Raw genomic sequence first — 26,230 nt, 5'->3', positions numbered from 1 at the left:
CATATGATGGGATTTACAATGTGACCCAAAATATTTCTGATTATATTTATACTGCTCTTTTTATCAGACAGCAGCCTCTCCTGATCTCATTTGTCGGTGCGGGCTTGTAATCTCAGAGAAAGTTATTCCTCTGTATTGACGATTTGCCGCACCACTCAGATGAGATTTCTGGATAATCTAATCCTACATTTGCAATCTATATCCCTTTCCTCGCGGTGCACCACTGGTCTCCCACCTGGCTGACCACCAGTCGTCCGTTGTTGGATTCAGTGGCGTATATCACCCAGAGGCCATTTTCGTCCACGGCAAGGTCAATGTCCGACTTCCCTCCCCATCGGTACGGCGATGTGTCATGATAGTTGGCGTTTGTGACAATGGCTTCACCGCTTTTGATGCGTGTACGCAGGTCATACTTGACAATGTTTCTTGTGCGTTCTTTGTTGTAAAATACTGCACCGTCATAGACGACAAAGCCTGTGCCATCGACTCTGTTTGGTAACCTGCAAAAAAAAAAAAGAAATAAAAGACAAAGATGATTAGCAATCCAATGTATGTGGCACAGTACAATGCAGAAGCCGCAGTGGGGCCATTCTGATATCCCTACCCATATCCACATCAAAAGCCAATGAATCAATAGAGCAGCAGATGCCATTTGATCATCCAAGGCTTGATGATCAAATGGCATCTGGGAGTGGGAGATGCACTCACTTGTAGGTAGTCGTGGCTCTGTTCTGTTTAAAGTCTTCCCAGGAGGCATACTCATACAGCATGTCAGTGCGATAGGGGGTCCAGGGCATGACATAAAGACGATCCCCAGACTGCAGAGGGTCCTTACACCATGCCCCCGCCTGGTGCTCTGCCTCCTGCTGAGAGCTGGGCACCTGGACCCGCAGCAACGTCCCGGGGCACACAAAAACTGGACAGCAGCAGTAAAATAACAAACAAAACAAAACAAAGAAAAAGAATGAGGAAAAATTGAAAACAAAGCATAGCAATAATGACAGTTATCATGAAGATGGTAGGTGAGGAAGAGATAGAAAAGAAATGGGGGAAAAGACTAGAATATGAAGCAGGAGAGAGAGATTGTGAAGGCTAAAGAGAAAGCTCTGAGTAGATAAAAGCAAGTATAGAAATGAAAAGACTATAGAATAGCTGGAGAATGGGTGAGAGAGATGGAAATAGGTGGTGAACATTATCAGATTTGAAATGAGGGAACACATAAAAGCTCATTTGAAGAACTTGAGCATTGTGTTCAAAAAACATTTGAATATGATGAATGGGAGATTTCTGGCTGCAGTTGCCGCTTAGATGTAGTCGCTAATTTAATTTATCTTGGCCTACTTTTTATTTGATTGTGCATTTTCTCTTTCAAAAGGCCTTTGCTTCTCTGCTCTACACCTGGGTGTTAGAAAAAATAATTATTATGGAGATTGTTTTATTAGGATTCAAATTTGGATCTCAGTCAAGAGTAAAGCCTCGAAGACAAAAAAAAACCCAGTTCATTCTGGGGTAAAGATGTGAGGTTGCATTAGCTTCCCCTTCCTCTGCAACTGTGACTCAGCTTCACACACAAACAATATTCCCACTCGCAGACAGACACTGAAGCTCAACAAAAAAGTTGGAGAATCCATCCAACAAACAGACATGTCACACTGCACAGAGATGTCTTCTATTTTGGACTGGTGAAGGTCATCCACTAGGAACTGGTGTAAATTGGCTGTCTGATGTTGTGTGTCCCTGGGTGCGAGAGATGCTGCCAACGATCCAATGGGCATGTCAGGTTATCTAAGAGGAAACCTGTGGGCATCCACAGCACTCTGACATCACAGCAGTCCCGGCAACAGAAAGTAGTGAGGGTCAAGGGAGTAGCAGAATTGGAAGCATTACAGAATAAAACAGCTGAATGGTCCCCATGTATTCCATTACCAGTTTATCTGCGTGTCTCGGGGGCTCACAGTTGCAGCAGAACCAGACACCTGCTGGTCACCTCATGACTGAACGCATCCCTGAACTAATTAGACACTGCAGGGACATTTGGACGCAGACAGCACAAACGAAATCGCAAGCAGACTGCTGCCATTCACACAGGGATACCGCACAAGCATCTCCGCACACAAACCTACACACGCAGACACACACACACGCACATACAGTACATATCCTGTCAAACTGTAACCGTTTGAGTGATGGATCAGTCTAGGCTCAAACTGTCTTGAATATTGCATGGATTCTGGCAGAGGAGGAGAATCCCAACAGAGAGGATGGAGGAGTAAATCAAGGCTCCCAGAAATCCAGCTTTCTCTTTGTGTTTTCTGCTGTGCTGCTGCTGCTGGTAGTGGCTGGTGATCTGTGCTACTGGGTCTCCTAGGAATCAGCCTGTTCTGTCTGAAGGGTCCAACAGGGATTGAGACTGCCAGCCAAACAAGAATCTAATCAGTCAGGCACAAACAAACACTGAATAAAGACTCCTCACGAACAGGAGGCTTGTCATGCTCCATTGTCGAACCAAAATGTTTACTTGAATGTATTGAGACGGGCTTAGGTGTTCGCTCCGAATATGTAATTATGAGTGACTGAAATGTGAAAATTATTAGAGGGTTAAATATCTTAAAGAACGACTCAAACGTTCTTTAAGATATTTAAAGAACGTTTCTCTTTTTTTTCTTTTGCCGAGGATAAAATAAGTGGATAAGTGGAAAATACCAACACAAGTAGGACACTCCCTGAAAAGTACAATGGTACTGTAAATAGCTAAATAAACAGTAAAAAGGCTTGGTATGTAGGTGACCCATAAACAACACTTTGCCTCAAGGTAGTATGAAGGACGCAGAAAAACAAACATACAAGCCTACTTCTCTATCAACAAAACAAGTACAATGTTTTACCACTTTCAATGCAGGCACTGAGCTACAGCAAAATAGAAGTCAAAGTCTCGAGGACAGTATTTTATTTTCAATTACCTAAAACAAAAAGCACATCAATATTTCTATCAAATGTTTACAATTAATCTAGGATATAAAATACGTCATGGAAGCGAAGTGTATTCTGGTTCATGAAGAACATAAAAAAAAATAAATAAATAAAACTTCAACTAATAAATTTAGCCTAAACCTGAAATACTTTACTACTACAGTATATTGCACCAAACCCGTTTGCCTTGTACCAAACAGGTTGTATTCTGTACTCTTTTGGCCTCATCAGTTCACTAATACAACAGCCCAGCAGAGACAATCAGCCTTGCTCCTCCACGACCCCCTCCTGTTTTCCTCCACCTCTTCCCCTACAATCATTGCACATTGGTTTATTCTAATGAACTAGTGGCAGGGTTGGATCGGTGTCAAAGGGGCTCATCAGTGGCGTCTACGCTGTATGCACAGACCTTGAGACTCACACAAACACTCTTATTCACACATTCACATGCCAAACAGAAAGAGTGGCCACGCTTCACATCCTGCAAACCCTGCCTGGGGGGCTTCATTAAGTCTGACCTGCACTCCCCAGCTTTCCCCGGCTGCTTTCCTGTTTACCGGCTCTTCTTGGCTTTCCTTTGCTTCGCCTCCCTCTCAATTGTAACTGTGAAGTGTTTAACAGCAGGAAGCCAGAGCAGCCAAACTCTGGCTGCAGAGACGTATAGTACAAGAGGCTATTATGACCACAGAATGAATGAGGTATTAGGAATAAGGCATTAAGCATTAGGCATAAGTCTTGAGATTAGGCATTATCCTAGTCTGGCTCAAGCAGGTTAGCTTCCGTAGAGCCATCTGGGATTATGTGAGATGGATAAATAGATTAATTCCTCTTTTGCTACGGATTGAAATCTTGGAGTCATGATCATTTCAGTGAAGCTATCATGAAGCACACACACAACACTTTTTCTTTTTTTTTTTACCCTAAACCGGCCAAATGACTAATGAAACTTACCTTATCAGGGATTAAAACGCAGGCTGTAGCTATCGCACTCAAGCCTGCCAATTACCACCAAACATACTGGGAAATGCTGCTGTAATAATTGACTATTTATCTCTGTAATTCTTTTCCCAGGCACAGGTCAGCTTTTACTTGTCAATAAATGAGGCTCCAGTATGAAGCGATGAAAGTCTGAGAACTTTCTTGAAAATGACAGCAAAAACCTCCCATTCGTGTTTTGCATCCATTTGTGATCAACCGGTAAAAGTGAACACTGACAGCTTTCGGCTAAATTTAGACCTTTCATTTTGGCTGTTGCCTGCAGTCCATGCTGTTTTCAAATTTGATGTGACAGCATCTTGGTGATGGTTAATGCTCCGCTTTGATGATCTGAACACCCCCTGCCAATGGTTGGCAGTAGATTTCTTAAGTGCTGTGCTTTTCCTTTTTTGCTGTTTTTCCTTTTATTTTTGTTCCATCTACAAGAAACAGAGGGTTCCTCTGGCCAATACGATTGCCCAGCCCAGTAAAGACTGCAGTGGAGCTACTCATAGAACTAACTGCTGTGAGCATGCTGCTCTAATTGAATCCCCAACCTGTTACTGGCATATGCAGTAAGGATTCAGCAGGGGGCAGAATGGAGCATGTCAAGCTAACCTGCATCCATGCTTAGACAGTTAATGTCTAAGCATGAGTGTATGGTGTTCTTCTGATGGCATGTGCTGGAATTCATTCACGGATTGGTATGTTTACGTGTATCTTGATGTTGATTAATGTGTGTGTCTGTGTTGCATGCATGTTTGCAGTTAAGAGACACAGAAAAGAAGAAATAGATAAGAAAGCAGTAAGAGGAATGTAAGAATATTCTGTTGTGTACAAAAAAGAAGAGAAGGAGGAGTGGAGCAAAAGAGAGTAAATAGGTTATTTCCTGTGAAATCAGAATTAGGAGTGAGTTAATTTGCTGAGGAGTGATAAAGAGTGACAGAAGAAGAGAGATATTTAAGGAAAGAAAGGGGGAGGGGGACTCCCATTGTGTTTCCTCTTCCTTTTAGACTATACTGGGTCAAGTCTTAGGAGTAAAATCACAATACAGCATAAACATAAACAGACATACACTCTGGGACACACACATTCTTAGACAATGCATGCAAGAACACACCGACCAGATGCCGGAAGAGGCCAGTTTTAAAGCTTTATCAACCCAAACATTCACCCCAGAGAATACCCTTAACTGAGACCAAAAGCAGACAGCAACAGGAAACAGTATCCTTTGAAATCAAAATGTTATCTATCTCTGTGTGAAGCTGAGTCTGAATGTCATGAAAGTTGATAGGGACATGGCTACTGGGTGAAGATACAGACAACAACAGAGGGGCGTACTGTATTCTGGATAAGGCTTGAGTGGGGGAGCATCAACAAGCCTTCCTGTTTGTAACATTAACTTCCTCCTCTCCTCATTCCTGCTCCGAGTCTTCCAGAGATTCTGTGTTTGAAGAGAGTCTCCTAAACTGGCTGTGTTTCATATCCATCTCAAATTCATCTGCACCTGCTTCACTCACTCATTTGCCTCTCTCTTCCCTGACTTTAAAATTGCAATGACTTTTACATGTACACTGTGCAACCCCTCCTTCTTCCCTATCTCCCTACGTCAAAAAAATGGGTGTATGCACTGCCTTGATCACATGACTGTGCTTGTGTGTGGTGGGTCATTCCTAATGAGGGGATGCTGCCAGACTCCTCGTCTCTATAGCAACTGTGTGGTCTCTTTTTTTCCATTCACAGCCATTCTTTGTATTTTTTTTTCTGTCACACAGTACTCTGTTTTCTCACTTATTTCCTCACACTTTTTGAAATGACACACAGAAAGCCTTTTACTTGAGACATTGCTTTGTTCTGCATATTCCCTCATCCAAACTCTTTATGATAATGCAGAGATTGTCAACAGTGTTCTAATACTGATTCGATTTCTTGCCTTTTTTGCCTTAGAAATAAACAAATTGAGGCAAAAGAAACACTACTTTGTCTTGCCAGCACTGATAAAAGAGATAGCAGGATGATTTGGGCACTGGTAGACTGTCAGCGAGAAGGGTGAGAAAAGGGACAGAAGAAGTGATGGGATGGGAGAGGCAGCTGTTGGCGGTGTAGCCTTGATATGGAGTGACAGCAGGTAGGCTGACAGCAGTTCATTGGATTGTTACATCATAACCAAAAGTTGAACATCATCCCGATACACACTTTGTCATTCCACAAATCAACTAGGAATGGTTAATTTTACAAATAACAGAAAACAAAAGTCATTTAAGCAAATTTAAATAAAAAAAACATTCAACACCAGTGGGGGAATGTCTGAAGATCAATATGGGCTGGAGTGCAGACAAAGGAAAAAAGGTTTTCCTTTGAGTGTTAGTGGGAGGAAGCGTGGTAAATAAATACAATCAGCTGGGTGAGGTGAAAGCAGGAGAAACGGGGATTCGTAGCTTCCTACTTCACTACAAGCACTAACAAAATGAGCCGAAATAGCCGCTTGCGGTGGGAGAAGAACGTGGAGACAATGATTCATGTTAATAAAAGCCACAAACACAAGAACAGACAAAGGAGTCCATAAACCAGTTGACGACAACTGCAATGAGTCTTTAATTGTTCCAGTGTATGGATCCAGCTATGGTGCAAGGCAGGAGGACAGCTGAGAGGGGCACTGATGTGAGTAAGGGGTTTGGAGACGGTAGAGGGGGAGGGGACCTGAGGGGGAGTAGAGGCTCATTGAAAGCTAAAAATATCTGCAACTATTGTTGCCATGACCTTGCAAAGGGTCAAGTCTGTCTTTTGCACTTTGAGAATCCTGTGATTGAGGTGCTGATTGGAGCTCTTTAAAACTGATTTGCCTCAGCTCAGACAGCATCAGAGAAGCCATTACATGATGCTGAAGGGCTCCCTATAGAGGATATACCTCCCTCCCCCCAATCCCGCTTCTCTTCTAGGGCACAAGAGGAACCAGAAGAGATGGACACTGAAGACGACAAGGGCTTAAGGTGTGAGGGGCTACAAGAAAGTACATATGCGCTTACAATAAATAAATCAGAAAAGGGGATTGAGTTAACAAAAGGAGGAGAAAGAGAGAAAAACATCTTCAAAGAGCCTGTGGTCTTTTTTGTAATGGCCAGGTGTAATCTGAGAGATAAACCAATTAAGTTGAAGAGAGGGAGAGCAAACAAAAAGGAAGTATGGAAAACACAACATAGAAAGATGAGCTGTAAGTAGGTGGGAAGTGGAAGTGAGGTAGTCAAATGTGGTAATTATCATTTCAAAAGAATTAATGTGGACAGAATGAGAGAAGGACACTGAAGTACCTGAAAATGTGATGCTGTTAACAATAATATGAAAGCAAGTTTGTCTAATTACTGAGTTATCCTAACACTACAGTTTCCCTTGAGGTTTCCAAAAACAACAGACTTAATGTTGGTCCTGGAAAATTAAAAGAGATACAATATGGAGAAAATGAGCGGTCGAGTAATGTAATTGAAGATGGTGATTGTCTTTTCTCTTAAATCTGCAGGGACAGATCAATCTGGAAAAAGTGTGGGAAAACGAGTTTGTGAAATCTGAATCATGAGGAATATCTATTCGAAAGTGTGCGAGGCAAAAGCAGCAAGATGAATCTGAATATCAGAAATGGATGGATTTGGCACCAACGAAATGTAATTATGTATGTTGTGTGTAACTTTAGACAGATGTGAGGTAATTTTCTCGTTTATCTCTCATAGACACTGGGCAGACCTTCCATTATGCTTTTTTGTGTGATAATTGACATGTGTGGGTGTGTTTTGGTATTCAGGGTGTTGTCATCAAAACCAAGGAGGAGATCTAGAGGGATTTTAGAGTTTTGGTTACACGTCAAAGTAGAAAGGAAAGGGAAGAGGAGGCGTTTAGAGATCGAGAAAGAAGAGGAAGGGATATCAACATCAAACATGACCACTACACAGGGTGCAGGGTTAGGAAGGAATATGGGAGGAAGGGAAGTAGAGGGGAGTAGGAGGAGGAAGAGGGAGGAAGGGGCGAACTGTGGTTGTTATGTTCATTGTGGACTTTACCTTTTTGATCCACTTCTATTCAAGCATCGGAAAAAAAGGAGAAAGAAGGAGACAGAGAGATAATATAGAGAGACAGGAAGAAGAAGAGAGGGAAAGGAAAGAGAATGAAAGGAAAAACAGATGCAGGAAAAAAGAGAAAATTGAGATTAAATAAAACGCTGTCCTTTCTCTCACGCTCTGTTTTTTTTTTTTTTAAAGCAAGTTATCTGTCTGCGTTATGGCTGGCTACTCACATAAAGGATGGCTTGAATGGAAAATGAGAAGGGGCAAAATGGCCTGACCTGGGTTTTAATCCTTTTCCATTTCCTTTCACATTTATCAATAACCCCTCAACAACACAATCCACCCAAAGCACACACTCTCAGCCCCATCTTACCACAAAACACTCCCACCCCACCTCCCAATTTCCTCTTGTGCCGAAAGCGCAGCTCCAAGAACCTGTCTGAGAGAGAAACCGACAAAGAGCATCACGGCGTTTTTCCTCTTTAGCTGCAAAAAAAAAAAAAAGAAAATTGAGAGAAAGACAGGGCAAGAGATAGAAAAATGGCAGATGGAAAGGTGGTGATGAATCTATCTGTGGCCAGTTGTCTTCTGAGAGTTAACAAGCCTGTTTTGCTTCCTTCATCTCCATGCATGGTCTACATCAACGATTCATTTTAAGAGCTTCTTCTGGCCTTACTTGATTTATAGAGCCAAAGATGCCTGCCACAGAAGCTGACAAAAAAAAAAAAAAAAAAAAAAAAACACAACCCATCGACCATCCAATCAGTGGGGAGCTGCTGGCTTGCCTGGCTGAGACCGGCTCATCAAAGCAATAGAGAACAAACAACAAGGGGAAAGGGAGGGCTTGACAGAGTGGAACGCCTCAGAAACACGGATAGACCAAGAGACAAAGTTAGGAGGGGGGGGGGTAGGGGGTAAAAACAAGAAAAGGATAAGAGAAATGTCTACAGCAGCAGTCTCATCAAACACAAATCCATAGCTGGGTGTGCTGAATCACAGTGAGGCCTCAGCTGACACAAACAGGTAAAGTCTGGGTCCCTTGATATTCATCTATGTCAGCTGGGGACTACCAAATGCATGTGCTGATTTCTCAGCTCCGCCCTCTATATTATAGAGCTTGCACCCACTTTCCTCCGTGTTTGCTCAGGCAAAAGTGCTGTGTGCAAGTGGATCCGTGTTCTCCAAGAACAGACTTGTCAAAAGTCACATGGCTCTCGGTTCCCCACTGTGAGCGTGATTGTGGTGTATATGTCATGGGAAGTCTCACATCTCCAGGGATTCCTGTGGGATTGTCACAACATCTCTCAGGGTTGCCCGTCAACAGAATGAAAAAGTGAGAGGAAGCAGAAGAAATTGACAAAAAAATATATATATTATAAGAAGTATCTGGTTAAAAAGAAAAGGGAGGAAAGAACCATTAGCAGCAGACGGCCCTGCACCTTGGCACCGGCACGATCAGCATCCCCATCCACACGGATCATTTATCATCTCAGGCCAAGATCAAACTGGACAAACAACCTCCAAGACCAGGAGACTGTGAGCCAATTTCACTGTGGAAGGGTGAGGACAGGAAAGCAAGACTGCAAATCCTGTGAAACTGTGTTAGTTGGAGAAAAAAGAAACGCGTCATGTCCCCTCTCCCCAACTGTGAGTGCAGTCATTACTTCCAAGGTTAGAACAGGGAGGGACTGACTTAATGACTAGTGCGAGCATCCAGAACTTTCATGAAGTCGGACCCAGCTGTGGAGAAAGTTGAAGGGGGTCCACTGGACTCAGTCATTTGGGAGAGTTAAAACCAAACAGTGCCTCGTAAAAGTATTCATACCCTTGATTTTTTTTTTTTTTTTTCATTTTATCATGTTGCAGATTTTAATCTTTCAGTGTATTTAATTGGAGCTGTAAGTGGCACACCAATATAAATAAGTACAAAATAGTGAAATGGAAAGAAAGTTTTAATTTTTCACAACTAAAACTGAATATTTTGGCTTGCATTCATATTAGTGTCAGAAACCCTTAATATAATCTCATAAATTATATTTAACACAGCATTTAAAGTCATTTTATTAAAAGATAAAGTATACCTGTGAGTAATTATATCTCAATATAAATCAATCTTTTCTGTGAAACTGAGTTTTTTCAGACGACTTTAGTGAATGACTAAACAACAAAGTAAACAGGGCAGAGATGAAGTTTAAAGCAGGTTTAGGCTATAAATAGGTAACTTGTGAATATCTCACAAAGTACCATTCGACCCATCATCTTGGCTCTGGACAAGGAGAGCATTACATGTCTCAACCATTTTCTTCAACAAGGATGGGGAAGCTAGTCAGAGTTGATCACCGAAGACAATGGAGATAAATCCAAGGCAAAACTGTGAGAAGACCTGCAAAAGTCTGCAAAATAATTGATTCTAGGGCCAAAGCTCCCCTTTATGGATTACAGTGAACCTAAACATGCTGCCAGTGCTGCTACAAGGAAAAGCTTAGATTAAAGCATATTTATGAGGCTAGGCTCCAAAGATCAGCTGTAAATGTTGTAATGGTATTTCTACAAAATATTGAATCATGAGAAAACAAAGTGTCCTTTTCAGACAGTTTTTTGTGAAAAAAGGAACTTACGTAGAACTTTTCTTTCACTTCGCCATTAAACATCTTTTGTTTATTATATGAAATCCCATTAATAAAAAAGTAAGCTTTGTAGTGGAAAAGCTTATTTTAAATTTGTCAAAATATAAAACAAATCTAGCGGGTCTAAATACTTTTGCAGGGCAAAGGAAGCAGTATTTTTCCATGTCTGAGCCAAAAATGCTGACTGCAGAGGTTTTCCGCTTTATTCAAGTTTGTGTCCACAGCCCTTATAAAAAAGAAAACGGAATGCAATTTTCTAAAAGCTCAACTAGGAATATATTTTTCAAGTGGCGGAAATGGTGGGTGATACACTGCAGTGGCATGTAGACAGAGAGAGAAAGGGAAATAAAGTTTCTTCTCTGCTGCGGAGAGAAAGAATATAAAATCAGGGAGGTGGAAGACTTGTGTTGACTCCATTTCTTCTATTCTTAGTTGCCTGAAAAATAGAGCGCAAAACACAAATTCGCACAGCATCACACATTCCTGTGAACGTGCACAAACAAACAGAAATGAGAGACAGAAACTCGTCGAACTGCCATCACAGCGAGCTGAAGGTTGGATTAAGGCCACTTTGGTTGTTTGTCTGATTCTTTAGCATTCCTCTTCCCAGGCTCTGTTGAGAAATACGTTGCTGCCCTCTCTACTGTTAATCACTCTGCTCAGTGCTCTCCACAACCCTATCAATTACTCCCACAGCAATGAGTGCAACTAGAAACACACACTGCAGGCTGCGCACAGGTATAATGTTTTTGCTCTGTGAGGCAACATAGTCGTCTCTGTCTCCTCTTCCAAGTGCTGAGCGATAGTATGTCTTCTTCAGTTTCTCCTGCCCTCTCCCGTCTCTGTTTTCTCTTCTTCGCCCATTTCAGTCTGTCCTAGAAAAAAAAAAGTCATCTCTTTCCAAGGCCAGAGTGAATCCTCCTGCTTCTCACTCACCAAACATTTATGAGCCCCACGTCTTGATGGTGTCCCTATACATATTAATAGATTTTCATTTTAAGCTACATCAAAGTGCTGCCTCTCATACCCCTGAAAACTTGTCATATTACAATGCTATTATTCTTTCTACTGACAAACTGTTCCTGACAAGTCAACTCTCACTTCCAGCAGCTTTGTGTCTAAAAAAGCAGTGCCTTGTAATGAATAGGCAGTGCTGCATACATTTCTGGTGGAAGAATCCATTTCATAAAGTGAAACAGTGGGAGAGTAGCTAAATCTGAATGAAATACAGGAGACTGTTGCGATAAGGCAAGCAGAGTTGCTCCAGTGCTGTATATCAACCAGCATGGTGCATATTAACAAGGGCTAAATGTTTTGGCCTGGTAAGTATGGATGACCCTAAAGGAGGCCACTCAGAATCAATAATGATCTAGCACTGTATTCCTGAGAGAGAGGGGGAACAGGTAGAGCTCCCTCATAGGCCCGGTTTACTATTCACCCTGCGTTAAGACTGCAGTGGGGGCGTCTCACTGCAGTAAACACATGCTGCAGCTGTGTTTATGGATCTGTGATTTCTTAATGGAATCCAGCAGGCTACAGCAGGATGTGACAGTGTGAAATGAGAGTTCAGTTGAGCCATTTTCTCCTGCTCTGTTTCAAATGGTAAAAAAAAAAATAAATAAATAAACAATGCTACATGGCAGGGAGGCTCCTGCAGGGCATTTTAGCTCAATGAGATATGATTTGACTTGTTGTATTTCGCAAAGGCAACAACGCTCACAGCGACCTTACACACATGTTCCGCTGTCATATCTGAGCTCATGCGGCAGAACTGTGTTGTGTGTGTCAGATCTGCTGTTGCTGTCACCTCGCCGTTTCAGGTGACTGGCAACATGGCGCCTGTGTCACACAAGCGCCACTCACACAGAGGACCCTGTCAAATGCAAAATCCCACTCAGCCATCTACTTGGCTGCACACCATCTCGGGTGCTATGACACACAATCTTTACATATCACTTTCCTCACCCTTTTGTTGAGACAACCAACAAAAAAAAAGAAAAGAAAAACATGCGTCAGACTTGGATGGTACCCAAGTGACCAGCATTCTCAGTCAGACGTGAACGATGGGGCATTACCAGAGCGATTAGTAGCAGCAAATTCAATTAATCTTGACAAATCTCTGCTGAGGCAGAACTGAAGAGTGCAGAGCACCTCCCTCTCCTGGTAATTAAAAGTGGCCGAGTTGAGTGGCGTATGGTGCGATGGTGAATAGGCTTCAGGAAGAAAAGTTCCAACTCAGAGTTTTAATACGTCAAGTTGTCTTCATATTGTCAGACAAGTCCAGATGCAAAAACAGCCCACGGCCAGAGCTGTATATGAATTCAATTTTGTTTGCATTTGCTTATTCAGAGCATGATACAAGGACAAAGTATATTGGTTGTTTGTATTTTGTCTCAGACATGCAGAACTTTTCATCGCATGGGGATCAGCTTCCAATTTTCTATGCTGCTCATTGCTTGTTCAAAATCAACAAAGGTTTTAACAAACACAAAGGGAAAAAATGCAAGTCAGCAGCTCTCAAGTCATGATACACTTTGATTGCTGGGTAGATAGAGAACAAGCTCCCCTTGAAAGTCGAAGAGAATAATGCAAGGTCAGGATACAGGATGGAAAGGAACCAGGCACAACTGATTGATGATACTGTTACCCTCGATAAACAATAGATATAAAACTACTCCTGCACAAGTGTGACTGGTGAAGATGGTGACTGTGCTGTTTACACCTCCTGGAAGAAAATAAGAAGAGAGGGTAGAAAACCCTGAGCAAAACCAGAGCAGTGAGTAAACTGGGTCCTTGGAAATCCACAATTGTTTGGATTTGATTTGTCCCACCTGGAAAAAAAAGAAACCAACAGAGACAGAAGAAGAATCAGTACTGAATAGAAAGACTAAGTTTGAAATGAATGGTAGAAAAGAATGAGTAAATGCCAGTAAAGATGATTTTTAAAAAAGGGTTTGGAACTGTGGAAAGCACGTTGAAAGTAAAAAGAAAAGCTGAGAAAATGAAGCACAAAGAGAAACATGAAAAGAAGTGAAACTGATTGTGGGGGGTAACAGTCAATGTGACCGCTGAGGGAAGGAGAGGAAGAGAATGGTAGAGAGAAGAATAAGGAAATTAGCTGGTCGGAGTCTCCTCAGTCCTCGACTCACCTCTACCTTCATTTCTGCAAAAAAAAGTTGACAACCATCCTTAAAAAAAATAAACTGCATGCACAGCCTAAAATATTACTTTTAACCCCAAAAGCCAAACACTTCTGCTCTGTAGAGCACACTTCTGCAATCCCCCCTCAGTCAGGCAGTCCTGCACACAGTGAAGGGATCAATGCTGAGCGTAATAATAAATGAGAGGGAGAGGGGGAGATTGAGCAGAGATTTTCACATGAGCGAGGATCAACACAACACCATATAATCACAGCCATGTCTGCTCTTTGGGGCTGCACAAGTGTGCTCTCATCTGTGTGTAGATGCTCACTCAGACAGGAAGAGTAAGAGGAAAAAAGAGCAATTTGTGCATCCCTCCCCACCCGTCCCCTTCATTTCTTTTTTTTTTTGTTTGTTTGTGTGAGTGTGAATTTGTGCAGCCCACACCTGCCTCAGACTTTTGAGCATAGCAGCCAGGAAGCCAGCCGTTACTATGGGGACAGTAAAATGTGCGGCACTGCAGGTCATGTGCTCTAAAATAAGCCCCTTGCCTGTTTGTGTTAATATTTCCTTCTGTGAGGTGCTGCAAACATTCAACACACCCCCATCCTCTCCCTTGGCCTGAGAGTCTCACTGAGCCCAATTTTACTTTTTATTGAGAATCAGAGGGACAGCAAAGGTGTTTGGCAGCAGATAAAGACAGAAGCATGCCCCCGGGTTAATCAGCGCGTGAGTTTGGGGCGGTGTCTGTTACACCGCTGTGATCACCAATAGGGGCTGACCCCCATGTTTGCAGTAGAGGTGAGTGAAGTGCTTATCAGACCCGGTGTTGGTGGACCGTCTCCCCCCATGTGAAAATCCCCCTCAGGTACTGGTGCATCACTCTGCTGATGAAGAAAAAAGGTTTAGTGCTCTGTGATCGTGTTCGTGTTTGTGTCTGTGCAATGTGCCAGAGAGTAAGAAGAAAGAGAGAGGGAGAGAGAGCAGGTGTGGACTTAAGTGTGTCTTGTTTTTTTCTTTATTGTGTTAAGGAAATCCAGAGAGAGAAAGTGTGTGTGCATGTGACTGAATTGTCACTTCTTGAGGGAAGTTGAAGAGGGGTTAGGAGGGTTGAGGTTAAGATAGAGGTAAGGTGGGAGGGGTGATGAATGGGGTGAGAGGGGTGGGGAAGCCAGAGGAAGTGATGGGGTCTTAGTACTCACTGTAGGGGACACACTCATACTGGATCTCCAAATACTTGTAGGTCCCTGGGCAGGGGTCTGGGAACACGTCTGACCCTGCGACCACCACACACTGAGTGCGATTATTACACCTGAGAGATGAGATGGACAAGGGGAGGTGGGGAGAGCAGAGAGAGAGGGAAGGAGAGGAGGGGGTAAGCGATAAAAAATGATGAGTGCCATTGTAAGAAAGACAAAGAGGAGTGGTTATAAAAGAAACATCTTCAGGCTCAGAAAGACGGAGGGAATTGTAGGGAAGGGAGTAATTTCACACTACACTAGATCATGTGACAGCTACACCCGAGGGGAGCTGGGAAACGGGCAGGGAGGGGAAAACAGTGAAAAGGATCAAGGATAGAGAGAAGCGAGGGGGTTGATGGAGAACGGGTGGGTGACGTCAGAGCCTCCCCTCCTGGGGGATTGTGAGTGGGAGCAATTAGAGGTGAGAGAACAGGGAAGGGCGAATCGGGTGGGTGAGGGAGATTAAAGGCAAATACTCTACACTACGAACTTTGTGGAACACTTAATTGCATATTACTTCTACATCTAAACCAAATTTCTGCATATTCTCTCATGTCTGCACACCATGAGCAACATAAACAGAGAGAAAAAGATACTCATTTGCATGCACTCAGTGGTTCTCGATATATAGGCCTTTTCCCAGCTTTGAGCGTTCCTCCCCTGCGCAGGCATTTTCTTACTTCATATCTGAAATCTCTGCTGCACTCACTCTATCATCCCATCATTTCTGGAAGTCTTTTTCCTTCTTTTAGTCTCTCAATACTCTCCTTCACCCCCTGCTGCTTTCCTCCCTTGCTCTCTTGCGCTCTCCCCCAAGCCTCTGCCTCCATTACATGTGTGATGGATAGCTGGGAGAGGGTTCCCATTGATCTGAGCTCAGAGGAAGAAGATGCTGAGCTCAAACAAGGAGAGCAACAGTGGGAAGCCCTACAAACGCTTCTGCAACAATTCCCAAGCTCACGCATTCTCTTACACCCACTCATGCACGCATACAGAACTAAACAGGAGCCAACACTATTGTGGAGTTAAATATTTCACTGAAAGCTTTGGTGTTATACATCTATTTAAAAAAAAATAAAAGTATTTATAGTTTGTTTGCCGAAAGGGTTGGATTTCCTTCAAAAAGATGCAGGTGCCCAAACGGCGCACAACAGCATTGAAAACCTGGGAATTCTTGAGGGATTATGCTGTGAAATAGTATCTTGTTTTCTCTGCCAATAGAAGGCTCTGACTCTGCACAAACACATGCACAAGATCCAAACAAATCAATACTTACCTCTGTGACATTATCTTGAAGGCGTCGGGCAGGTAACACTGCACATTCTCCATCTGAAAGGGATCCGCATCACAGATCTTGTCATCGGTGCGGCCATAGTTGGCCGTCTCAATCATGATGACATCGCTTCCAGGACAGCGCAACTCGATTGGGTAGCCTTCACATGCCAGCTCCCGGCGCATCAGACCGAATGGCATCATTGACCGGCTTAGAGCTGGAAAGAGAAAAAAGGAGAGCGGATTATTGATTATTCACTAAACCTTAAAACCTTCAAAAGGTTTTTTATTATTCAGCCTCATTGAAAATATTAGATATATAGTGTGTGACAAGAATGGGTTGAACAAGTAATGATGTAAAATAGAAATTATTATTTAATGCCGTGCATTCAACGAGTAGTAATGCAGAGCCTGGCCATTTCATTTCCACATTGGAACATCACAGATCACATATTGGCATTCTGGGGTTTGCAGCCAAACCAGCTTCTCCAGTGAGATATGGCACCACTTGTGAAACAAACTGTGAGAGTTTCAAATGTTAACAAACTCCTACACACAACCAGGCAACAGCTTATGATGCTCATTCCCACACTGCAGAGGAAATAAAAAGTGTCCTTTCCAGCATTATGTGTTTATTCCACCTAAACAATGCAACAGAGTTGAACATTTAGATACAGCTGAGTTCAAGAGGATGTGATAGTGGAACAAGAAAAAAAAATAAAAATAAATAAACAAAAAATAGTGTCTTTGCAAACTTTCACCTTAGCTTTGTACACCATTTGCATACCTCCTGCTAGTAATCAGCCCACTCAGAGGAATGTCAATGTACTGCAGCGGCTCTGAGAGGAAAGGGGTCAGATGGGACAGTGAGGTACTCAGGGTTAATCGCTGAGCCAGACTGAGAGGCATGAAAGAGGGCTGCAAAGAGGCTCTGAGAGAGACACTCGTTGTCTCTCTAGCTCTCCGTAACTACGTGCATTTAACTGCTCATGTAATCAGGCATACACACAAAAATAACAAAACGACTGAACATCTTTTGCGGTGCAGGTGGAAGCAAAAAAACAAATGCAAATAGAGGCACTGTGAAAATTGGAAATTAAAACTGAATCTCATGCCAGTGAAAATGAGAGCAACTGTCCATGGTCCTGAAATGTCTAACCCTCCTTGAGGAGAATATTCTAGGAATTTAACCTGCATCCGAAGCCTTTATGTGTAAGGCTCTCCACTGTATTAAAGGACCAGATGTCTGACTGAGATCCTCTTTGCAATGTCAGTGGGAAGGACGTGGATGTACAGACCTAACTGTGAGCGTATTGTCAAAGCTAAACAGACAGCACTAGTTCAACTTTAATAAGGCGGAAGTTCTTTATAAACAGAGCCTTTCATTGCACAACACCTCCCCCTTCAAGACAGGTTCAGCAGTAGACAAGGACACTGAGTCAGCCTCTCTCCCCTTTTACTGTTAGAGCTACAATACACAGAGCAAGGCCGCTTTCTCTTCCTGAAACTGAGCTAACACTGCTTAAGTTTCATACACTGACCATTCAGGACGAGTGTCCATCTGGGTTAATGTCAGTGTCAGTCATTTCAGTCATGGAACTGTGCAATATGACTCACTCACATTGGACTCGCTCATATTTCTAAATGCCACTTGTTTATGCAATAGGGACTTCAGTTCAGTTGTGTAACTAAAGCCATTTGGGCTGAATGACTAGCACAGAAAGACTTCAGATCTTTTATGCCTCGCCAGCATGCAGTGCCAGTGCCAAATCACAAAAGCCTTGATGCAAAAATCGCATACTAATTAAAGCACACGGAGATGCAAACAGCAGGCGAGGCCAGACAAACAAGTCCACGCTCAAATGCAAAAACCCACACAAGCAAATTAGCGCACACACAGAGATAGTGGTGTGCATGTTTCAATCAAGCACACACACCACCATGTAAACACACATTCTGAGTTGTGGTATCACAGTGGGATTACAATGCGTAGTGCCAGTGTGTGGCCTTGTTCTCTTAACTACCCTGCAGTGTAAATACACAGCAGTGTACAGCTGGCCAGCAATTAGAACCATATAACACGCCAAGAGGAGGGAAAAAGTGAAGACGGCCAGCAGCAGCGCTGGGCCCAGCCATGGGAAGAAACAAAGAAGGAGCTACATACAGAGAACAAAATAAAATGAGAACAACTCTGAATCTCAGACTTGCATCATTTTCATGACACCTCCTAGCAAGGAGGAGTTTCACAGCTGGAAACTATAAAACTCTACATAAGCTCCTTCTCTTTGCCCACAGCCACAGCGGCATTGGGAGTAGAGGTGTGCGGAGATCTTGATCTCACTGGGTTAGTAAAAAACATCTTCAAAGTAACCTTAGAACCTGTGTATTAAACGATAAAATTAGCTGCCTGTTTGAGACTGCTGAAAAAATCTGAAAGAATTATAAATTCGCCAAGAAGAGACTGTGTCTCCAATAACATTAACAAAGAGTTTTCCCCACTGCCTGAAGAAGCGGGCATCGAATCGACAACTCTGCATGCCTGGAGCCTGTGCCAGTCCAAGCAGACCCTCATTCCAGCTGCTCCACCAACAGTGGTAACAAAGTCTTCTCTGCCCTTGGACCTCTAGGACTGTTTTCTGTGAACACTACAGAGAGTCATGTCAAAGTAAGAGGTTGTGCTTGGGAAGAGAAAATAAATTTAAGTGAAAACTGTGTAAATATTGTAGATTTTGTTGCGTTTTGTTTTGTTTTGTTTCTGGTGCTAAAGTACTCACATGCCACTGTATCTAGTGCTACATGTTTGTTTTGCAACGTTGCAACGAGTCAACTCCCCCAATATTATCTTATTTATCAGTTTTCTAAACTTAATAAAAATATATCCATTTATCCCGTATGCTAATGTTAACGTTAAAAGTTGTACTAATGCTAAGACATTAATTAGTAAAAGTAGTGAAAAGTAGGCATCATCAGTTCTGCTGTGTTTACAACATAACCGTCTCTTTTTGCGCTGTGACTGGCAGTAGCATCTCTCCAGAACTCATACACATATTAATATTTGTATTAATGGTACTTATAGGTACATGTGGGACTCAGATACAATACACTGCAGCTACTGTCTTTGTTGTTAAACTGAGTCAGTAATTCCAGATGTGACATTGTGCTGGCTGTCCAATCGCCAAATTACGATTCTAAATTCATTTTTTTGCCGCCATCTCGGTCGCTGTGATGTCTAGGTAAAACATTAGGAGTTAATTGTCCAAAAGATTAACTTCTAATAATTTTAATTATTTTTAAAACATTATTTTATTAAAATAAAATTACAAGATAAAGAAATCATAGTAGATGGTAGAAAGTAAAGCTAATTCAATAAAGGGACCAGGACACCTGTTGAGGGTTATGAGTACTTTTCTAATTTAACAGAACAATAAATGGAAAACCAGTGGTTTAGATCAACACAACCAGTTGAGTCACTTCAGACCATATCAATAAATTTTTTAATCCGTTATTCCTGTCAATTTCCAGTTTTCATAAAAATCTGACCTGCATGTTACTGTTTTTGTGCATTCTGTCATCGACCAAGTGACAAGTCCATAACAGCCTGGCAAAAATTCACACTACGTTATGGAGGTAATTCACATGTACAGAAAGCATTTTGTGAACCTATTTTTTTCAGCATATTTGTAAGACATCTATTGGGTAAATGCATATTTTTAACCATATCTGAGGATATCCATTATTTAATCTGTATTGATGGCATCAGCCATGATAACTTGTCTGTTTCAGGCAGGAGCGAATCTCTACTTAACCCATATTGTGTCGAGTTTCACACCTTTATATTTCACACCTGTCCAAACACTTCCTGACAACTTACAGGACTACAGTTTGATTTCACACTGTAAATAAAGACGGATGCACCTTATATTTATAAAGAGATTTTTTTAAGTGGTGTAGCCTCCAACAAGCATGAAACTGTGGGATCCACTGTTTACATTTGCGTTAGTGCGCTCACTTCTAACTGTGTGTGCATGTGCATGTGGATGTGAATGTGAGTGTGGTGAGTGGCAGCCAGATGGCCCGAGGCCTAACTCGAGATTCGGCTGGCTCTGAGCTGAGATGAGATGAGCAAAGGATAAGCTTGGACTGGCCATGGGCAACGATTGTCCTTCACTCTGCAGGAATCCATTAAGGTTTCAGAATCTCTTCAAACACACACGCATACACACACGCACACTTGACCATTTAGCATTGGCAGTCAGACTACTTAAATGACAAAGACTCTTTCTTAGCACTAGCCATTTGTATAGGTGAAAATGGTTTCTTTAAGTCTCACTATGACTCATCTAAATGAGTCACAGCATTTGCAATACACACTTAGCAATTGTCACATGTGAGACTTTTGAATCAGGCAATTATACAATCTAATTTGCATGGATGTATCGGTGTGCAAGAGACAGAGGTCACATGCATAAACACACCCCACTGACAGAAGCCTGGTGTTACTCCAGGGCAGCTGGTGTGAGAGCTTCAAGTGGTTGGCTTCAAAGTAGAAGCTCCATACAAATTAAGAGCAAGAGAGAGAACTGATTGGATTTGACTCATTATCCTCACACAGTAATTAAAGCCTGAGGGTTGATAGATGCTTAGACCATTAAACAAGAACATAATTTTGCACAAGCAAGACTAGTCGTTATTCACTCATTCTTTCCCCACCATTATTACTCACACATCAATATCATGCTCCTGGACAAAGGTGCAAAGACGAAAATGCTTGTAAAGATTTCATACAACTCAAGAGAAGATGACTGCATCTAGTGTTGTTCCAGTTATTTGTTCCAGTGTCAGTGTGAAGTTTTTCTGAACTTTCAAAGTTTTCCTATATTTCTTAATTTTCATAGCAGGGATTGATTGATCAACTGTGTCACGTCATGCAAAGCTTTTTAAAAGTTAGTTTTAAAGACATAAAATTTTCCCTAAATTCCGTTCCTATGGCTTCAATTTCAGTTCATCTCATCCCAGAAAAAGTGTCAGTAACTGAAGTGTTGTCAGACTAAAGTGTTGTCAGAGAGGCATAAAAGTTCCTCACTCCCATCTGCTGCTGTGCACTGCTGATCAATTGCAGAAATATCACTTTCCCATCACTTAAAACATTTTCTTACATTCCAGTTGCGAAAAACAAAGGCAACACAATTTATGTGAAAATGATTCTAATTGTAACAAAAATTTAAAACAGAAAGAATGTGATAATGTTCTGTTAGCAATGTGTGTTTGCTGCATAAGTAGTCCCAATTGTATTAAGTGAAACATAAAAAATAAGAAAATTAACATTTAATCCTCTACTTTATGTTTAAAATGTCAAAGCACCTTGATATCAACATGCTCAAATATATGAACCTTGACGCCACCATTCTGAAAGCACCACAGTCAGTTTTCTCAATAAAAATGGATTGAAAAGTGTTCATCCTTATGGGACCCAGTGATCCTGTGGCTTACTTGTTAATTGGAAAACTATCTTTTTGGGTAATCAGACTCTCTTTCGCAGTCCTTGATATTTGCAACCATTAGCCCAGAAAATAGGAAAACTAGTGCCAGAAGTCCTCTTTTACAGAGAGGACTTCTGGAACAGAAATTGGGATTAAATGTGATCCTTACTACATACATTTTTAAAATAAATCCCAACTTAAACACTAATAGCTAGTAGCGTAGGTAGGTTAGAAACATCTATGACATACATTTTCATATGCCATTATAATTTGCACCCGTCAAAGACCTAATTTCCTTATAATTTTAAGGTTTCACATTGAAGCTGCCAAGGGAGTACAGTAAATTTTACAGTCACTGAACAGAGCCAAGAAGTCTGTGATAGAAACCCTTCTCTTGATGAGATTTATCCAGACGAATTTCTACCCCACTTTATCAGTTTAGCGCTGCATCTTAGCGAGTCACTTAGCACTCCAAGTTAGTGTAATGACTCGCTGGAGCATGGCCTGTCACTGTGGACGAGCTCAGGCAGTGTGGCCAGAAATGTCACATTCAGGCAGCATTCAAGCTGAGAAGTTGTGACAAAGTGACACTCTGAGACAAACCTAAAGGCCTAAAATGATGATGCTGAGGCTGGGGCTGTCTGAGCTTGTGGGACGGTGTGCGTGTGTGTGTGTTTGCGTCTCTGCGTATGGTTGGAATGGTGGCCTCAATGCTGGGGTCCTATCTCCTTTCTGACTCCTTTGACTGCTATAGGCAAAGCAAAGATGAGATGAGGAGTGACTGTATGTGAAGTCACCAGCCTAACTGTAAGGTCAGACAACGCCAGGCCAAAGAGGCACATGTTCACACGGATGGAGCTGAGTCAAGCCTAAACACAAAAAAAGATATAAAGCTATCAGAAACAAACTAGAAACTAGTACGCATTTTTTTGTTATTGTGGCACAAAAAGATCTGTAAAATCTCTATTGTTCTGATTTGCTCAACACTTCTTCTATGGCCCAACCCGCTAACTAACCTGAATTACACCACAGTCCATAACATTACATCATTCATAAGAGAATCCAACATGCCCCACTGCTAACACACATCCCTGTGCAAACACATACATATCTTAGAGGCAGAAATACACAACCACCAATCCTCATCCATCCTCAACCTCCAGAACTCTCAGTGTGTGTTGACAAACTTTGCTCTGGGGGGAACTAGCATGCGAAAGCAAAGAGATTAAGATGGGCAGTAAAAAAAAAAAAAGCCTCTGAGACTCAGAACAACACACACGCACACGCAAACTTGAGTGGGAAGGCGAGACTAGACGTGCTCATACTGTCAAACCAAATTATTGCTAGTGCTGGCATCTAATTATGCAATAAAATCGCCTCAATGGGGCGAAATAGCATCGCCCAAAATAAAAGTCAGCCTGTCTAAAAAGTAGGAGATTCACCCAGTGGAGAGTATCCTCCATCTCCCCGGAGAGAGGAGCAATGTAGCGGGCCTCGCACAACTTTTCTTCGTGCTGTGTTTCCAACAAGTATTACAGAAGGCGAGCTGGGAGACAGTGAGTCAGACCCAGATTCATATAGATTCATGTAAACTCTATGATGGAGTAAAGCTGCAGCTGCTGCAGCTTTGGGGTAGGTAAATAAATGAAGAGGTGACAGAAACAGATATAGGAAAGTAAGAAAAATAGTGAGAGACAGAAGAAATGAAATAGATAAAAAGCAGGAGGACAAATGAAGGGAGGAATGAAAGGGTGGCGGGCTTTTAGGGAGATTTGTGTGTGCACTTGGAGAAGCTGCAAGCTGCATCCAGAGATTTGTTAGGAAAGATGAGTGTCAATGACTGGTTCTGCTGCTGTATTAAAGACTTAATTAACCTTCTTGTATACTAAGAGTGTTGAATGTGTGGGCAGTGTCTTTGTGTACTTTTACAAGACATGCATACCCACTAATCATTTTTTTGCTCCTGTGTCTTCTTCAACCTCTTACACATCTGAATACCTCAAATACTTATATTACTTTTCATCTGCAGTCTAATGCACTTCACGTTTTCTCTTTTTTTTAACCTCATCATCCCTCAATCCCTCATCCAATTTATTCAAACTGCAAAATTTCTCATTTAGCCTATCTAATCATCATCTGTCCACGACTTCATCTAACCAATATCATAATATATTTTTCCATTTATCCTTTGCATCCACCTTCTTGGCTTTTTGTTGTATTCTAATCCTTTACTCACTGTTTTACCAGCTTTACTTCTTTAATCTTTCCTTATTCCTCTATCTTTTCTTTCCTCTTTGTCCTTGGATGTCAGCCAAAGCTTGCTGCCAGTTATTATGAATTCTTACTCCAACAACCCTCAACAAAGCCCACGACATGGTTGATACAGACAGACACAACACCTTTCATTAGGATTTTTGTGACGGACTAACTAACACAAACGAGTGCTCCTATGAGGATGTCTCCATTTGGCACTCACTGAGAGCATCTGTAAACAGATCTATGACTATAATAATAATAATAATAATTTTATGGAATGTGTGGAATGTAAGAAAATTATGAATGGTTTTATGCTATTTTTATGACATTGTTGTTGTTGGTTTTGTTTTTACAAAAAAGAGCTGTGAAGGGGAGTGTGCATTTGTGTGGTGCTCTGGTAGCCAAAAATCAGTTCCTCCAATAACCAAAAATCAAAATATCAATTAATTTACTACCTGGTTGTAAATCAATATCCAAAACCTTGAATCTGGAAATTGAAAGACTATGGAATGAGTACAGAACTTTAAAGAAGAAAAAATGTCCATATAAATTGAAATTCTCAGAAGAATATTATTTGCTTCATTTTAGCGACCTGTATGCTGTGAGGGAACAAACTAAAACTACACAACAATGCAATGCCTCCTGACTATTAAATATTCAACAGTCAACTGCTTTAAATCCTAAAACAACAAAAATAAAATGTTATAAAAACGATATACTCTCAACAATTGAGAAACTAGTAACAAACATTACATCTTGATGAATGCCACTATCAAAACCATCAATGCAAGTAGAATATATTGGTCAATGTTCCATTTATTAAGGTTCAAAAGCAACTCTTATTCAGTAAGTTCTTAGCCCTGATGTAAAGGAACTCAGTGTTTCAGCTGTTTGGCAGTTTTCTGGAAATCTGTCCCAGATTTTTGGTGGGTAGAAGCTGAATACTGCTTCTCCGTGTTTGGTTGGCTTTCAAAGAACCAATGTCCAGTACACAAACACAATCCTTCAATGATGCAAAGCCTCAAAGTTGTCAAAGAGGTCACAAGAGAAAGGATGTGTGCATCACATGGGTGAACAGACAGGAGCACTGTCCTCTTTCTTTTCTGTAGGAGTTTACTTGTTGTACACAAATCAATATATACAAGCTAACGCAGTCCTGTACACATATGAATACAAGCAAACATAAACAAAATGGTCACAAGCACATTTGCACTAACACCGCGAACAACTGAACTAACAAAATGGCACAACCCCCGTGTACAAGCAAAGGCACATGAGAGTGACCTGCGTCACACTTCAAAGGGAGGTGTTCAGAGAATATGCTGCCTCTCTGCCCCGCCATGTCCCTCCTTCTGCCCACCCACCCCCTACTTCCAATATATGTTCAAAGGCCATCCATTAACCTTTCACTCACACAGGCCTCGCTGTGATCTACTGCTCGCAGCCAAAGGCTTTGAAGAGCATAGAAACCCCCAAACAACAAGGGCAACGGAGGAGGTAGCAAACGAGGGATGAGAGAAGACTGTAAGAGGTAAAAGAGCGTTAGGGAGAAAAATGACAATGATAAGAGCTGTATGCGAATAACAGATGGTATGAAAAGGGTAAAGAAAGAAAAACAGAGCAGCTGGGAGGATGCAGCCAGGTTAATCTAAAGGAGGGAGACCGAACAGAAAGTAGGGTAAAGTGACAAGCTGGAGAGGGTTGGAAAAATACGAAGCAAAAAAGAAGAGAAAGACATAAAGCTCCCACAAGAGAAATAGAAGTCCGGCATAAGAAAGGGGATTTGGGGGAGGCTGGTGGGTTGGTTGGGTGTAGGATATCACAACTGAGGAAGGGGGAGTAATAGCTGAGGTGTTATGGAAGAAACAGAAGCGAGACTGGAAGAAAATGAGAGGTGAGTGTTAGGAGGTGGAGAAGTGAGAAGAACAAAGTGTTGCTAATAAGATGTGGAAGAATAAAAAGGCCTGAAGACCACACACAAACACATTCACACACACACATATGTACACACAAGACATGGAAGAAAAGTTTGCAAAACCCAAATTTATTTGCAATATTCACAAACTGCTGGAATAATAATTATTCTTACTTGTATCTAACACACTACTAGTAAGCTCAGGTAAAAAGATGGAAAATAAACTAGTGTATTGATTAAGGATTTATGATTATGGTGATGCTGCATGCACATCTCAAATACTTACAAAAACCCTAAAAGCA

The 26,230-nt window shown here is 41.7% G+C and overlaps 1 protein-coding gene across 2 annotated transcripts in view; it reads right to left on the bottom strand.

Annotated features, from left to right (window-relative positions):
• adgrl1a (adhesion G protein-coupled receptor L1a) overlaps positions 1-26,230 on the bottom strand; it is a 104,557-nt gene that overhangs the window by 26,274 nt on the left and 52,053 nt on the right. Inside the window, exons 3-7 of one of the 2 annotated variants that reach the window (XM_055035328.1) lie at positions 16,282-16,495; positions 14,967-15,076; positions 7,995-8,009; positions 709-916; positions 236-500 (exon numbers count right to left, since the gene is read on the bottom strand). In XM_055035328.1, coding sequence (XP_054891303.1) covers positions 236-500; positions 709-916; positions 7,995-8,009; positions 14,967-15,076; positions 16,282-16,495 — 812 coding nt within the window. The remainder of the gene's footprint in view (positions 1-235; positions 501-708; positions 917-7,994; positions 8,010-14,966; positions 15,077-16,281; positions 16,496-26,230) is intronic. The other variant, XM_055035329.1, reaches the window with a different exon arrangement.

The sequence above is a fragment of the Poeciliopsis prolifica genome, unplaced genomic scaffold (assembly GCF_027474105.1).
Source record: "Poeciliopsis prolifica strain line A6 unplaced genomic scaffold, Auburn_PproV2 SCAFFOLD010, whole genome shotgun sequence".
Taxonomy (NCBI): Eukaryota; Metazoa; Chordata; class Actinopteri; order Cyprinodontiformes; family Poeciliidae; genus Poeciliopsis; species Poeciliopsis prolifica.
This window is presented reverse-complemented; position numbering and strand designations above follow the sequence as displayed.